Source organism: Phocoena sinus, chromosome 6 (assembly GCF_008692025.1).
Source record: "Phocoena sinus isolate mPhoSin1 chromosome 6, mPhoSin1.pri, whole genome shotgun sequence".
NCBI classification, from domain to species: domain Eukaryota; kingdom Metazoa; phylum Chordata; class Mammalia; order Artiodactyla; family Phocoenidae; genus Phocoena; species Phocoena sinus.
Genome location: NC_045768.1, coordinates 82509847 through 82527077, shown reverse-complemented (window position 1 = coordinate 82527077; position 17231 = coordinate 82509847). Strand labels below are relative to the sequence as shown.

Here is a 17231-nt window from a genome sequence, read left to right as displayed (position 1 = left end):
TAAAAAGCCATTACAAACTCAGGTCACCTAGATTTTGTCCTGTGTTTCCTTCTAGAGGTTTTATAGTTTTGTCGTTTACATTTAGGTCTATAATCCATTTTGAGTTTTTTTTGCATGTGTATTTCTAGTTGTTCAGCACCGTTTGTTGAAAAGACTGTCCTTTCTCAATTGAATTGTCTTTGCCCCTTTGTCAAAGATTAGTTGACTTTATTTGTGTGGGTCTATTTCTGGACTCTATTGGTGTGGGCTCTCAATTCTGCTTTTTGCTTTATTTGGCAATTCTCCTGCCAGTACCGCACTGTCTTGATCACTGAAACTTTGTAGTTAGTCTTGGAGTTGGGTAGTGTCAGTCCTCTGACTTTGTTCTTCACCAATATTGTGCTGGCTATTCTGGATCTTTTCCTCTTTCTGTACTAATATTAGAATCAAATTGTTGATATACACAAAGTAACTGCTGAGATTTTGATTGGGCTTGCTTTGAATTTGTAGATCAAGTTGGGAGGAACTGACATCTTGGCAACATTAAGTCTTATCTACATTAACATGGAATATCTTTCTTTTAGTTAGATCTTCTTTTGTTTCTTTCATCTGAATTTTGTAGTTTTCCTCACATAGATTTTGTACACATTTGTACCTAAGTATTTAACGGTTTTGGTGCTAATGTAAGTGGTTTTAATTTCAACTTCCAATTGTTCTTTGCTGATATATAGGAAAACAATTCACTTTTGTATATTTAGCTTTGTATCCTGCAACCTTGCTATAATCACTTATTAGTTCCAGGAAATTTTTTTTTTTTTGTCTATTCTTTTGGATTTTCTACATAGATGATCACTTAATCTTCAAATAAAGACAGTTTTTATTCCTTCCTTCCCAATCTTTTATTTCCTTCTTATATTACTGCATTAACTAGAACTTTCAGCATGTTGTCAAATAGAAGTAGTGAGAGGGAACATCCTTGCCTTGTTCTCGATCTTAGTGAAGAAACATCTGGTTTCTCACCATTGAGTACGATGTTAGCTGTAGGTTTAAAGCATCTAGTTTTTCTCCATTAAGTATGATGTTAGCTATAAGATGTTCTTTATCAAGTTAAGGATCTTATTTCTTTGCAATCATTGGCTATAATAACCAAATCAAGCAGACCTGGGTTTAAATACTGACTCTGCTACTTTCTAGTTGTGTTGACCTTGAATAAATTAATTAGGCTGTCTGAGCCTTTGAGTCCTCAGCATGAGATTTTTTTAAAAAGAACACTTTTCGAAATTGTGGAAAGGTTTGGAGTTGGAAAACCCTAAAATTATTCAGAGGTGAGTGCCTTCAAGAATTGGGCTTGGCAATGGCACTACACCCTGATATAGGAAGAAGAATAAAAGATGTGGAAGGAAGAACCTTTTGAGTACTGAGCAGTGGCAGAAATTGCTAAGAACAGCTGACACGTCAAATATGATTCCCCAAACATTGGGATGGATCTGTGTGCCAGTTAGAATAGAAACGGCCCTCTGATTGAGCACGGACACACAAGCCATCCTTTAGGATGAAAGCTGTGGAACACTGGAGAGGTAACCGAGGTGGAAAACACCCAGAAGAAAAACAAAGAGATGGAAGCATTACTGATTCCAAACCACTCTGCCTGCTCAGCCATATGACACTCCTTCAGAAGACAGCAGTCAGGACTTGGGCAATGGATTGGCCAACCCATTCTGGCTGCTTTACCTTCTGTAGATGCACTGTTTCTTTGTCTTTCTTCCATAGGGCTCCTTTATCTTCCCCAGCCTTGATACTACTAAGCCTCTAGCTGTGAGGATGGCAGTCTGTTTCTGTCTCCTCAGAGTGTGTACAGGCTGCCATAGAACTGAGATAGGCAGTTGGTTTTGACTTTCTACCAAAGACCCTGGTGGGTCTAGGTGACCACTTGTGTCTTGCCTGTATTTTTTTAGCCAGATACTTTCAGGCAATTATTGGTTTTTACCCCCAGTAAATGTCTGGCTTTGGTAGTTGTTTTGCTATTTTCTAGCTTTTCAGTCACTGCTACAGTCATAACCATGCCTTCCCTTCCCCCACCTTATGAGTATGTATGGTCCACAAAAATGCCTTTAATTGATCTAGCCTATGTTTTCCTAATTATCTCAGCCGTAATATACTGATTATTACTATAAAGCAGATGTGTATTCGGAATTAGGTGCCACAGCTTCTGGAAACCTTGGTTTTACCTTTCCTACATCTGAAAAGATTTGAATAACACAAATCAAAACTTTTAATTTCTGTGTGAGAACCACAGATTGAACCATGAGAGATCCCGCTATTCTTTTTTTCTTTTACATTTCTCCCCATTTTAAAAGCTTTAATATTACTTCTTTCCTCACTGTCTGAGAATGATGCAATTTTCTGAATATATGTCACAGCCAGATATTAAATACCAGTTACTGGCTGCAGTGGGAAGGAACAATCAACAGAGTGAAATATCACTTGCTATTTAAATTCCAATTATAAAAGCTAATTTCTTTCTAAAGAGTTGCTCTGTTTTGGTTAAAGCTGTGGTGCCCACCATAACAAAAAGTATGAATTTACATAAATATGCTTGAATTTTTAGAGCACAGATATAAACAGAGCATTTTTATGTTATTCAATCAAGCCATAATCTTTCTTAAATTAACAAATGCTTATCCTTCACAATGGAAGCAGAACTACTTAGTTTGCCAGTTTCTCATTAGTATTCTTTGTTCATCTGTCAGTGAAGGTGAATGGATTGAGGCCCTTAATTCATGCAAGAAATGCAACCACCTGTCCCTAGAAGACACGCTCCTGGCAGCAAAATGAGTGTTCAGTTGCTGTTTCAGGCCTTATAATTGTCTAGAGGCCCCACTTGGAGTTTCTAGGTATCCAGATGGGAATTAGATTCTTCCTTCCCAGGTAGAAGACTTAGCAGCGACTGACAAGTCTGCTCTTCCTTAGATGTGCATCCATGGGGGCTGCCCCTTTTCAAGAGCAACTCCTGCAAGCATAGAGTGCCAAACAAAAGGGCCCTTTGAACAAGAACCTCACAACTTTTATTACTAGAAAACTAGGTCTGGCAGCCCCACTTCTGTTTGTCAGAGAGAGTTCCTGGGGGCACAGTACCAGCCCCAAAATGAACTGTTTCCAGCATCCTGGTCGATGCTCTCATTCTTCAGACCACTGGCTGCTCCCCTCATCTCAGTGATCCTCCCTGAAGTCTGGTCTATGTTGGACCCTTCTTCCCTCAAAGGTCCTAGGATTTCAGTGGCTGGATGGCCTCAGAGGGCAACTCAAAGCTGTGTCCACTGAGGACTTTTTCTGGCTGTGAGGGTGCTTCTGAGCAGTTCCAAGGAAAACTCTTTCAAGGAACCCTTTCGAAAGCCTCTAGTTTGCCTCAGGTCAGGGTTGTAAACTCAAATTCCTCTGGGGATCAGGGAAGTAAGGGAAGTGGAAGATGTGGAAGATGATGGAACGGATGTAAGACCCCCAACTCCCCCCACCCCCGCCGCCAGAAGGGGCAGCCATTCCCGAGCTCAGCAGACCTTCATGGCCTAGTTTCCAGACCCTCCACCTTTTCAAGAGCAGCCAGCATCCAGATTTCATGTGCAGTCTCCCAGTTTAAAGGTACAGAAGCACTGTGCTGGCCAAATAGAACCTGTCGGTAGATGGACTTAGCTCTCTGGTTCATTAGTCAATAACCTCTAATTGTGTTTCACACCAGCACTCTTGTCCTTTCTGTGCTCTCCTACTTGGCCTGAGGCACTGGTTTACCTTCTCTCCAGAGTCAACATTTTGGGTGCAACAAGCAGAAAAATCAACTTGTACTGGCTGAAAAACGAGGAATTTTGTTGGCATCCTTGGAAGTTCACACTTAGCGTGAGCTTCATGATTGATCATCTGGAAACACAAGCTCCACTTTCCTTGTAAATATTTTGGCTCCACCCAGGGTTACCTTCATCCCCAAGCTGGTTTCAGAATGGCTGCAGCAGTTCAAGGCCTCACGCCTTTATGTCACATCATCCAGAGAGAACGGAAAGTCTCTTCCATAAGCTTTTTCAGAAGAGTAAACAAGAGCCGTCCCAGAAAACATGGTCAATTGCTCCTCATGTCTCATTGGCCTAAACTAGGTCCTGTGTCCTTTCCTGAGCCAATCAGACAAGAGGGATGAGATTACCTTTATACCAGCTGAGCTTGAGCCCTGGAGGTAAGGGTGGATTATAGTTTCCTGAGGCTTATGGGCTTTGCGTCTACCTGTGTGTGTATGTATGTATTAGGTGTGTGCACACATATGTGCATACCTGAACAAAATCTGGGTTCTTTAGGAAAGGCAAAGGGGTGTGTGGGTGCTGGGCAATTAACCAATGACATCTATGACAATGTGGTTTGTATTTTATAAAACTGCGTCTCTCTGGGTCTGGTGTGGTGGTTGATAACCCAGTGCTTCTTCCTGCCAATTTCCAAATTCTAGTAATTGGGGCACTTGATACTGTTCCCAAATCCTCATGTTGTTGTTTTTCTTCTGTCTCCGCATAGAGAATAGAGGTCAGATAGGCAAATTGAGTTCCTACAACTGCTTGGGCACTGTGTTGGACCTGGGTTTGACACACTTACAAACAAACTTAACTTTTCTGAGTCCCTTTAAAAAATCTGTAACACGGGGAGGACATGAATTACCTCAGTGTGTTATCCAGAGATTAAATGCAAGTGTGTAACACGGTTCTTGGTGTACAGTGTTTAATATATAGTAATTATCATTATTATGTTGAAACCTTCATTCCTGAAGTTACCTTTTCAAACTTTAAGTGTTGGTTTATAGCAACACATTAAGTATTTTGGGGGTTGGTACTCTTTTCCTCATTTAACCAATATCTAAAAGGTATGAAAATGTCTTGAATATATATATATGTATATGTATATATATATGTATAACTGAATCACTTTGCTGTACACCTGAAACTAACACAACACTATAAATCAACTATGTTTCAATAAAAGTTTTTAAAACTTTTACATAAAAAAGGAATACTTCCAGCTAAACAAACAAACATCTTGACCTAGTGTTTTAGGAATTAAGGATTGAAATCTGCCATACTTTTTCAATGAAGACAAGCCATGGCTGACTTAGCCAGTTGACTTCGCTTGTTCTTTCTCTTTAAGCACACATTTATTGTTATTTTAGCTTTGCCATTGAACCAGGGAGTTGAAGTAAATGAATCACCAGCAATTGGCTGCCAGAGGAGTTAAGCAAAAATAATGAGCTCTTTGTCTCTTTGTTCACTTTCTCACCCACACAGGCCAGTTCTGGGAGGTCAACACTATTCCTCTTAACTTCTTTATATCTTGATCTATGAAACTGGAGACAAAGATTTAAGATTACAATAATTCTTAATATTATTAGTAATGGCATCTTACATTGGTATAGTGCTTTGCAGTTTGCAAAAATGCTTTCACATTTTACAAACCACGGGGTTTTAAGGTCTGTGAGATTATAAATTGTGTTTTGCTCACTCTTTTTCTCTAATTCCTATCCCAATGCCTGCTGTATAATAGATGCTTAACAAATATGTGAATGAGCCCCAAAATAATCTGGTGGGGTAGATTTGGAAGTTATCATTGTTATTCCCCTTTCATACAAGAAGCAACTAAGCCTCAGAGATTTCATGACTTGCTTAAGGCTTTCTAATACATGCTTTGGGGTGGGAAGGAGAGATGGGATTTTCTGAAAAATAGTCTGGTTTGTGATTACAAAAATTAGGTTCCTTTCCAGTCTGTGGGAGAGAACGCTGAGAGAATGTGGAATTATTGCAAGGAGTTCAGGGATCCACACGCATACCAAGAATTTGTCCACAAAAACTGGACAAAGAAAATGGAGAGAGGGCCTAGCCCCCTTCATACTTTGAGGTTTCTGGGGTAAAGAAATCCCAAACCAAACCCTCAAACATGGCAGCCCATCAAACTGTCTGTGGTGAGAAACTAGAACTAGATCTTGTTCCCCCAATCTGATTTGGACTAATACTTGTAGAAAACACAATAAAATAAATTACTCTTAATTTCTCCACTTATGAAAGACTGGTAACAAAGATTTTACATTCCAGCCCTGTCCACAGACCACACCTTGGCTAGATTGGTTTAGCTTTTTAACACATTAAAAATATTACAACTATATTTATAATATTTTAGTATAGTCTTTATAAAAATATCAATTCAGGGCTTCCCTGGTGGCACAGTGGTTGAGAGTCTGCCTGCCGATGCAGGGGACACGGGTTTGTGCCCCGGTCCGGGAGGATCCCACATGCCGCGGAGTGGCTGGGCCCATGAGCCATGGCCGCTGAGCCTGCGCGTCCGGAGCCTGTGCTCCGCAAAGGGAGAGGCCACAACAGTGAGAGGTCCGCGTACCGCAAAAAAAAAAAAAAAAAGAAGTCAATTCACTGTGCATTATAGGTGGTGAGAGCCAGTATTGGGACACCAGTTTAACTATGTATGGTGAACAAATTATTCTTTCAGCCCTGAGATTGTATAACCTCATTTAGAGATGGCATCAAAAGTCTATATTTCTGGAATCTAAAAAAAAAAAAAAAAGTTTATGAAGAACCTAGGGACAGGACGGGAATACAGAGGCAGACCTACTAGAGAATGGACTTGAGGACATGGGGAGGTGGAAGGGTAAGCTGGGACAAAGTGAGAGAGTGGCATGGACGTATATACACTACCAAATGTAAAATAGATAGCTAGTGGGAAGCAGCCACATAGCACAGGGAGATCAACTTGGTGCTTTGTGACCACCTAGAGGGGTGGGATAGGGAGGGTGGGAGGGAGGGAGACGCAAAAGGGAAGAGATAGGGGATATATGTGTATGTATAACTGATTCACTTTGTTAAACAGCAGAAACTAACACACCATTGTAAAGCAATTATACTGCAATAAAGATGTTTAAAAAAAGAAGTCTATACTTCAGGCACTTTCTTGAGGCATAACATCCAGCTGACCCCTGAAGGAGGCCCTGCTCACACATTTGTGCCCTATTGTTTTCCACATGTGTGAAATGCTGTTGTGATTAATAAAACACAACTTGGGTAACAGCTCTAAGGAAGTTATATTAGCTATTTAATTTTTCTTCCCTCTTCAGTTGGTACTGGAAATATAACTAATATCTTGTCGGAGAATCAACAAAAGTTTGACATTATAAAGAAGTCCTTATACTTGAAATCTTTGGTTAGCACTTCTCCATGTAGACCTTGATGGATTAGGGTGAAGTTTGGCTAATTGTACTAAGTTTGAGGAGTCTCTAACACGAGGACTGTGTTGTCTTACCTGAGGCTCACTGTTAGTTTCCAGAACCCAAGTTTTCCATGAGAGAAAGCAGTGCCCCATTTATTCATTCGATCACACTCAGTGTGCCAGGTACTGGCTTAGGTAGCAGGATAGGGTGTGAACAATGGCCTCTCCCCTCAGAAACACCAGGAGGAAGTGAGTGGAGGGTTTGGGTTAGTTCAACAGAGTTCCAGCAGTGGGAGGTAGGGGGAAGAACCAGTGCTCACCTCCAAGCTCCTTCCCTGAAGTGAGATGTGTGAGGCTGGCAGCTGGATTCTGCACCCTCACATAACATACCTGAACAAACTCTTTCAACTCTTGGTACTGGGCCTGGGTGGCCTTTTGTTTAGTGCAAGAGCTGGGCTGAATGCACAGAAATGATAATGATAGGTACTTACATGACTTAAGAACATTGTCCAGCTCTCCAGGCAGGAGTGGAACAGAGCAGAACGTGAGGCTGTAAACTGGCTTCCTTGGCACGAAGCAGCGACATAGAGCATCTCGAGATGATGAGGTTGGCTGGCAGCCTGCAGATTCAGGGGCAGTTTGTGTTCTCTAGACTGGAAAAACCTTTGATTTTTCTGAGTTGAGGAATGGACAATTCTCATGGGAAAATGGGCATTTTTCCTAGTGGGCTCTGGAGACAGGTACAATTCTTACACTTTTCCCATGTTGGGAAAATTCCTCTAGACCAGTGCTTCTCAAACATGCATGAGCATATGAATAACTGAGGGAAATGCAGGTTAGGTTAGGTTGGTCTGGGACAGTGCCTGAAATTCTGTGTTTCCAACAAGCTCCCTCCCGGGTGATGCTGAATTTGCTACAGTATTGCTGGACTGAGGGTGGTGCTCTGAGGAGCAGAGACCTGGAACCCACCTGGTGGCCTGGACCCATGGGAACTGGCCTCACCTGCTTTTGCGGAAGGCATTGACCCCTGTTTCAGACGCAGTTGTATTATCCAGTCATTACATTGTCTGCTGTGGTATTTCCTTCTCTCAAGGATCTTAGGTAGTCTGAGATATTGCTGTAGAGTATATATTGGTTGCTGTGTTTAATCACTAAAAATAAATAATCTTTGTTGTGCATCGGAGTACTACATCTTCTTCAGGGCACAGTAGCTGTCATACACAATCAAGGTCCCACGTCATTACAAGGCATTGCCTTAACCCACATGTCTTGTGTGTCTCGCATATGTTGGGGGTAGTCCACCATAGTAAATTCTGCTTTGGAGAGCTTGGCAATCCAGTCATAAAATGATGAACTCACGTGTTATGTTCAGTGATTTGATCCTGCAGCAGCCTCTCAGATGGATGGGTTGCAGAATAAATCTATGAAAGGAACTATATCCATTGATTATATTCTGGGCATTGAATTTAGCTGTCATCAGATATAGCTTGTCGTTTGAGCCTTCTGGGTTAAAAACAATTACAGAAATCTAAAAACAAATTCCATTTTGATGTTTTGTTCCCTGTGAGCTACATCGAATGGGTTCTTTTATAAAGAAAGTAAAGGTTCGAAGCTCATCCAAAATTATACTCAAAAGTGATTTCAGGAAAATGGAGGCTTCATATCACAGTATGTGCTTATAAGCCCCAGACCTTTGTTCAGTGCGGTGCATCCCAGGCCAGCGTCAACTCCCCAAGCTGGTGGTAGTGGTTTCTGAAGAAAAGATAATCAGGTAGCATAGACCAAACTGATCTTCCAAAATTATTTTTAGTGGATTGGAAGAGTGGCTTCACTTAATGTCTCTGATTTCTTCATTTATTTTTGTAGGTCACATTCCATCCCTAAAACATTCCATGGGTCTGTCAGCAACTTTGATTGAAGCAGAAAGTTATCAAATGTCCTGATGAGGGCTTGGAAGGGTCTTTGCTCTTAGGGAGTTTTGTTGTAATGGTATTTATCTTAATCAGATTTGGCTAATACTTCTCTTACTCATAGAGTTTTAGAAGGAAAAATAATCTAGCCAACTGAGAAATCTAGTCCAACCAACTCATTTTACCGATGTGGAAACAGCTGGGGAGTTTGCTCAAGGTCACCCAGACCTGTCTCTGAATCCCAGTCCTGGACTCCCCGCCCCAGTCTACCTCAGTGCCTTTCTGTGTTGATTTATGGGTGTGATGTGGAGGCTGTGAGGCCTGAGGCAGCAAGTTTTCCACCTTTCCTGGTGGGAGTTGGGGTGTTCTATCTGATACATTCATTGCATTTCCATACCATCCAGACCCTGTGTTCTAGCAGAGTCACAATACATTAACCAATGTTCCAGAGAGGCAAAGTGGCATGGAGCCTGGATTCTATAGCCTGGTGACCTGGGTCAAATCCTTCTTTGCTCCATACATGTTGTGTGACTTTGGGTAAGCCACTGAGCCTCTCTTCAGATATAAAATGGCACCTTCCTTGCAGGATTGTTGTGAGGACCGAATGAGCAGTTAAAGCAAGCAGCCAGGTGCATTGTATTTGGAATTGTGTGTGGTTTTACAAACTGTGGATCTCTACTAGGTGTTGAGTTGTGAAATCAGTGTTCTGAATCATAAATAGCGTTAGAAAAATTAAATGGCATACGCTAGGATGAAATAGAACATAGTAGAGTGTGTTGCACCTAGGCAGGGTATTGTTTGGTATCCTTTTGGTTCCCCTTTTTGGTGTTCCTTTGGTTTTGTGTGTGCGTGTGTGTGTGTGTGTGTGTGTGTGTGTGTGTGTGTGTAATGGCTTACAGTATAAAATGAATTTCTCACTGTGGATTGCAGTTAAGAGTTTGGAAGCTCCTGCTCCAGAGAGCAGGGTGAGTGAATTCATCTCTCTTAGCACAGATGTATGCGAGTGAATGAGGCACATTTTAGACATCAATGTACAAGGCAAACTCTGGCTGAAACATAAATGTGCTTCTTTTGCAGAGGGAGACCAAAGGGCAGTTTCTTATTGACCACATCTGCAACTACTACAGCTTGCTGGAGAAGGACTACTTTGGCATTCGTTTTGTGGACCCAGAGAAGCAGCGGGTAAGAGCTGACCACTATCTGGACCCATTTTGGGGGGGTCACTCAGGCTTTGGGGTGCTGAATAGGTTCTTCTCAGAGCAGTTGTGGTGCACTTGTTCTCATGGTTATTGACCACATGAAACTTACCAGCCTGGGTATGTGTTTGCGCACACACGTGTGTGTGTGTGTGTGTGTGTGTGTGTGTGTGTGTGTGTGTGTGTGTGTGTAGTTGCGTATAAGAATCTGGCACTGTTCCCACTGGACTGAATGACACAGGGGGAAGGGAAACTTAACATTAGGGCTTTCCAGAAAGCTGCTCCCACCTGGTTGAAGAGAGAATGTTCTTGTGCCCTTTGAACCCAGAGTTTGCCAAAGCTTCTCAAACAGTGGCTACATAAAATCTCATTACAGAGAAAATCCACCCCTCACTATAAAAAGTTATTGGTAGAGAGAGGAACAAGCGGGTGACTGTTTTAATGGCATGAGGTTTTCTTTTGGGGATGATGAAAATGTTTGAAACGATAGAGGTGATAGATATACAACATTGTGAGTGTACTAAATGCCACTGAAGTGTACACTTTAAAATGGTTAATTTTTTTTATATAAATTTATTTATTTATTTAGGCTGTGTTGGGTCTTCATTTCTGTGTGAGGGCTTTCTCTAGTTGCGTCGAGCAGGGACCACTCTTCATCGCGGCGCGCGGGCCTCTCATTGTCGCGGCCTCTCGTGTTGCGGAGCACAAGCTTCAGCTGCGCAGGCTCAGTAGTTGTGGCTCACGGACCGAGTTGCTCCACGGCATGTAGGATCTTCCCAGACCAGGGCTCGAACCCATGTCCCCTGCATTGGCAGGCAGATTCTCAACCACTGCGCCACCAGGGAAGCCCTAAAATGGTTAATTTTATGTTAATTTTATGTCATTTTTTAAAAAAGCTTTGGCAGATGATGGGTTAAGATAGTTTGCAAGCTGCTCCTTGGGCGCCACTAAATTTGACAGCCTCCATTGTATTCCTGCTCCTGGACACACCTATCCTTCCTGGTCTCTGTTGATGCATAAGAGTGAGCAGTGGAGTCTTGGCTTTTGAGCCAGTGTACCAGCCTAAGAGTGTTCGGGTATGGCATGTGCTGAACTCACAGTGATGTGTGTCCCTCACGTCAAAAGACCCCAGGAATCTCCATCCCAGCTCCTACCACTTAGGGTTTCTCATTCCTCAACCCTACGGTGGGTCCCAGCTATGGGTTAAAAGGCCCTGTACCTGCTCCAGCCTGTGTTTCTTACCCTGCCCTACTGACAAGCAGGGCAAAGTGTGAAGGGGTTAGCTGGGGATGACTGCCTTCTTTAATTTGCTCTCCTCCTTACCAGTGTCTCTGGTCATCTTGCTGTCCCCTTTTCCCCTCCTCACAACCCCACCTGGTTCTTGGTTTTGTATTTACTGACTAATACAATGAGGGAGAGACTCACAGAGTGTATTTTTGTAAAGGAGGAGGATGTTGAAGGAATAGATTAATCTTCTGAAACATGGAGAATCTTATTGACCTCTCAGTAGGACCTAATCCTCTATAAAGGGATATAATGCAGTGGCTCAGAAGAAGGAGATTTGGGTTTCCTGTAGCACTTGAGGAAGCCTTGAATGGGCCAAGCATTTATCTGAATGAGAGGAAGGTAGCAGGACACTATGAGGATGTAGAGCTGACATGAGATCACAGAGGGAATTTGCCTGGTGTTTACTACTGAGTAACAGTGATTCCCAGACCTGGCCCTGCAACTAATTCAGTTTAGGTATTTGCTAAAAATGCTTAGTGTGGACCTTATTCTAGACCTCCTGAATCAGAATTCCTGGGGCTAGGGGTCAGGAAGATGTATTTTAAGACATCTTGATTCTAATTTTGATGCATTCATCCCAGCTTGGTCTCCTGACCGGTTTGGGGGACCATGGCATAAAGATGTTTATAGACATAATTTCTTATGGCCTATGAATATATTACCCTTGTATGGAGGGAGAAACAGGCTCAAAAACATTGTTACTTGCCCAAGGTCCCACAGGTAGTAAGTGATGCAGTGAGTATTTGAATTTAGAATTATGGTTCAGAGTCCCCATGGCCAAACAGGCTCTATGAACTATATTAGTCATCTAAGCACGACTGAAAATAGATTATATTTGTGCAAAATTCTAAAAAGCCACCTGCAGAAGTAACTCTGGCTACCATTAGTTGAGCATTTATTATATGCCAGGGATTTTATCATATGATCTTTAGTGTTCCCCAAAACACTTCAAGGAAGGGGAAACTGAGGCACAGAGAGGGTCAGTGGCTTGCCTATGGCTAGTAATTATAAGAGGAAGGATGGAATCTGAGCCCATACTCTTTCCATTTCATCTCTCAGATGAAAATTTGAAACATAGCCTAGACTAGGGATCTGTAAACCCTTTCCGTAAAGGGCTAGATAGAAAATATTTGCAGCTTTACAACTCAAAAAACTTCTGTTGTAATTACTCAATTATTAATTTCTAGTGGAAAGTGGCCATAGACAATACCTAAATTAATGGATGTGTCTGTGTTCCAATAAAACTTTTTTCCAGGGCTTCCCTGGTGGCGCAGTGGTTGAGAGTCCGCCTGCCGATGCAGGGGACATGAGTTCATGCGCCAGTCCGGGAAGATCCCACATGCTGCGGGGCGGCTAGGCCCGTGAGCCATGGCCGCTGAGCCTGCGCGTCCAGAGCCTGTGCTCCGCAATGGGAGAGGCCACAACAGTGAGAGCCCCGCGTACCGCAAAACAAACCAACAAACAAACAAAAAACAAAACTTTTTTCCAGTGAAAGTATTTCACAAAAATAGGCAGTCGGCCATAGTTTGCTGACCCTTAGTCTACACAATAGCTGGACACCATTTAAATGCATAAGCCTTTTTCATTCCTCTTGACCCTCTCGTTGGGGAGATACTGGATAAAATATTAAGCAAAGTCTTTAGAATTAGAATCAGGGATATCAATATGAACCCATGTTTTTTAATATACATAGATAAATACAGAAATAAATATAAGGGGTGTGTGTGTGTGAGTGTGTGTGTATTGGGGTGGGGGGTTAGTAAGTTTACATATATTTCCAAGTCCCACCTGCTGAGATGACTTAGAGGCAATGACACCACTGTAGTAATAAGTACACCTAGCCTTCAGATCTTGGTTTCAAATACCATGCTCTAATAAAAGGAAGAAGGGCTCCTTGCAGAAAAGGCTGATTCTTGGGCTGGGGTAGTGAAATCACAGGGTGAGCTTGGAGCATCTTGTGGCACCAGGAAGTAAAAAATTACTCAAAAAACAAAATGTAGGGCACTAGGAAAGGCACAGAGCCAATGTGAAAGAACTGCCAATGACCAAAACTGGAACAATTGGAGTTCAAAAACAAGTGACAGGGGGCTTCCCTGGTGGCATAGTGGATAAGAATCCTCCTGCCAATTCAGGGGACATGGGTTCTAGCCCTGGTCCGGGAAATTCCCAAATGCCACGGAGCAACTAAGCCCATGTCCCACAACTACTAAGCCTGCGCTCTAGAGCCTGTGAGCCACAACTATTGAGCCCATGTGCCACAACTACTGAAGCCTGTGTGCCTAGAGCCTGTGCTCTGCAACAAGAGAAGCCACTGCAATGAGAAGCCCACGCACCGCAACGAAGAGTAGCCTCCGCTCGTTGCGAATAGAGAAAGCCCACACACAGCTTTCTCTACACAAAGACCCAATGCAGCCAAAATTAATTAATTAATTAAAAAAAATAACAATAGCATTGGATTATAATCCATAGAATGAAATAAATATCAATGAGACTATACTGATATAAATAAATAACTGCATAAATAAATAAAAGGGGGAGAAGAGGCAGCTCTTCCTTACAGAAGAATTCCAATTAATTATTGTAGGGGGAATGAGAGAAATAGAAATCTACCATTAGAGCGCCAAAATAATAATTGTTGTGGGCAAGATCGATCAATGAATGCTAAAATTAATGGGCAACAGTTTGAGGAGAAGCAGGATATTTGCACAGTCTCAGGGAATCCTCTTCCCTCCTGCCCTGAGCCTGGTATTTTTTTTTTTAATGTTTTTTGTTTGTTTGTTTGTTTTATTTTTGGCTGCATTGGGTCTTTGTTGCTGCGTGCGGGCTTTCTCTAGTTGCGGGGAGCAGGGGCTACTCTTTGTTGTGGTGTGCGGGCTTCTCATTTCAGTGGCTTCTCTTGTTGCAGAGCACAGGCTCTAGGCACATGGGCTTCAGTAGTTGTGGCACACGGGCTTCAGTAGTTGTGGCACATGGGCTTAGTTGCTCCGCAGCATTTGGGATCTTCCCGGACCAGGGCTCAAACCCGTGTCCCCTGCATTGGCAGGTGGGTTCTTAACCACTGCGCCACGAGGGAAGCCCAAGCCTGGTGTTTTTAAATTATTGAAACAAGGGGAAAAAGAATAATTTTATAGTGGAAAGACTTGGCAGACACCACTTTAACCAAGCAATCAGGGTTAATATCAGCAATAGAAAGAAATACCAATGTCATGGACTCCCCCATACCATGCACTGAGAAGGGCACTCTGTCTCTGTGGTATCCTTCGCAACAATGTATAACCCCATTCAAGTCTGGAGGGAACATCAGAGAAACTAAAGGGAGAGACATTCTCCAAAACAACTTACCAGTACTCTTCAAAGCTGTTCAGGTCATGAAGGACAAGAAAAGATTGGGGAACTCTCACAGATTAGAGAGATGCATCAACTAAGGTAATATGGAATCCTGGATTGGGTGCTGGAACAGAGAAAAGTGTAGTAGTTGGGAAAACTGGTGAATTCCAGATTAAGTCTGTAGTTTAGTTAATAGTATTGGGTTAATATTAGTTTCTTAATTTTGATAATTGCTCATGGCTATATAAGATGCTAATACTAAGGTAGATGAGTTATGTTATTTTTGCAACTTTTCTATATGTCTAAAATTATTTTTTTAACTGAAGCCTCTGGGTTGATATGCTTCATTGTTCTTTATATTTTGACTTGGTTTACCTTAATTTTTAGTGTCCAGACTCAGGTAGTAGATTAGTGCAAAAAATAAGGGCCGCTCCAAAACAAAACCATCTTCTCTGATGTATTCCCTAAATTGCTTAGAGGGCTGCCTGAATAGTTCTGTTTTCCCCTGCAAAATAGCCGTTATAGCCTTTTGATTTTGAAGCTACAGTGTGAGTGTAACTTCCACATGGATTGCAAAGTAGTTGCTGTACAAAACTGTATGGACTTTGTACTCAGAAAGAGGCTTAGACTTTGTACTCATAACGATGCTTGGACTTTGTACTCATAACGATGCTTGGACTTTGTACTCAGAAGGATGCAAATTAAATCCCATCTCTGCTGGTTAGAAAGCTATGTGATCTTGACCAAGTTATTGAGCTTCTCTGAGTCTTTGTCCTGATTGTTAATATTGACAACAGTACCCACATGTAAGGTTGATATGGGAATTAGAGATAAGCTATGTAAATGCTTAACAATGGTATACATGGAGTACATGTCATGTGTTATTTTTATTATTAATTGTTATTATTACTTTTACTATGTATTAGCTAGGTCTAGGTGAGACAGTTGCAGGAGGAAATACAGCCATGATTGGCAAGTCTAAAACCTAGAAATGTTCACAATAACTTCTTTTAAAGGCCATTATTATGATCTTTGGGGAGAGAAGGGGGAGGAAGTGAACCTTGGATAATTATTGGGTTGGCCAAAAAGTTCATTTGGGTTTTTCTGTGGAAAACCCAAAAAAAACCTGAACCCGATTTAAAAAAAGGTCTCAAAGACACAACAATATGCTGACATGAGAGTTTTAAGCAGAAGTTAATTGACAAGCATTGGTTTGTTTTTTGTTTTTGTTTTGTTTTGTTTTACCAGCTCGTGTACTTTTTCTCAATGGAAAATAAAACAATGAATTATTTGGATAGAAGGCTAATCAAGAAAAAAAGTCAAGTTAGTTAGAAAGCCTGAAGTGGAACTTACCTCTGCTGTGGGAGTTGGTGGTTTGCCTACAACTCTTCACAATTTGATTTATGGTACACCATTGTGGAATATTAAATATTTAACACTGTTACATTTGGAATACCATATGTTTGACAAGATGTCTCATGCCCCATATGCTGTGAGAGTGGTGAGGACTGAGTCAGTAAATGATGACTATCTTTTGCTATTTTAATAGCAAGGGCCCAGAATTTCCATTATTTTAAAAATTTGATGTAGGATGGGACAGATTGAATACTGGTCAATAAAAGTCCTCTTGAATTTCCACCACATTTATCTTCTGAAGAACTCATATAATCTTAGTTGCCTAAGATTAGGGAAAAGGTGGGTAGTATCCTCCTCATTTTATTGGGAGAGAAGCTGGGCCTACAAGTTTAGAAGACTTGGAAGAAATAATTCCAGAAGAAAAAGATCTTACTTGGCTTGTCCAGATATTTTTTCTTAAATGTAGCATAATCTTTCTACCACTTCTGCTCAGGTGCTAGGGTAACTTCCCTTTGGAAAGATGAAGTTTTGAAATAATTAGTTGGGTTTCATAATTCTACTTTCTATGGCTACGGTTTGAGATGTCCACTGCCTTGGTTTCCCTTGTTATTCTTCCACATTTCCCTCTTTCCCAAACCAAGCTAGGGAAGTCACCCCCAGTGCCTTAGAACTGAGGAAGTACCCCAACCCTAGCCAGCCAGTGGAGGAATTATACCAGGACTTGGTTTATAGACTTCAGGGAGATTGAACCCAATGCTTCTGATTTTTAACTTCCCTATCTCTAAGCATCTGTTTAACCCACTTACATGACTGTCATTGACTTTTCTAACTTAAGGGCTATTCTGACTCATACCCAAAGACAACAAATTTAGTTTGGAAATCCACACCCCTGGGGCAATCTCTGTAAGCACCCTTGTTTTAGGGCGTTCTGTGCCATGTGACTGCC

The 17231-nt window shown here is 41.7% G+C and overlaps 1 protein-coding gene across 1 annotated transcript in view; it reads left to right on the top strand.

Annotated features, from left to right (window-relative positions):
• Window positions 1-17231, top strand: part of FRMD3 (FERM domain containing 3) — a 307038-nt gene that overhangs the window by 140783 nt on the left and 149024 nt on the right. The window contains exon 2 of the mRNA XM_032634061.1: window positions 10197-10301. Coding sequence (XP_032489952.1) covers window positions 10197-10301 — 105 coding nt within the window. The remainder of the gene's footprint in view (window positions 1-10196; window positions 10302-17231) is intronic.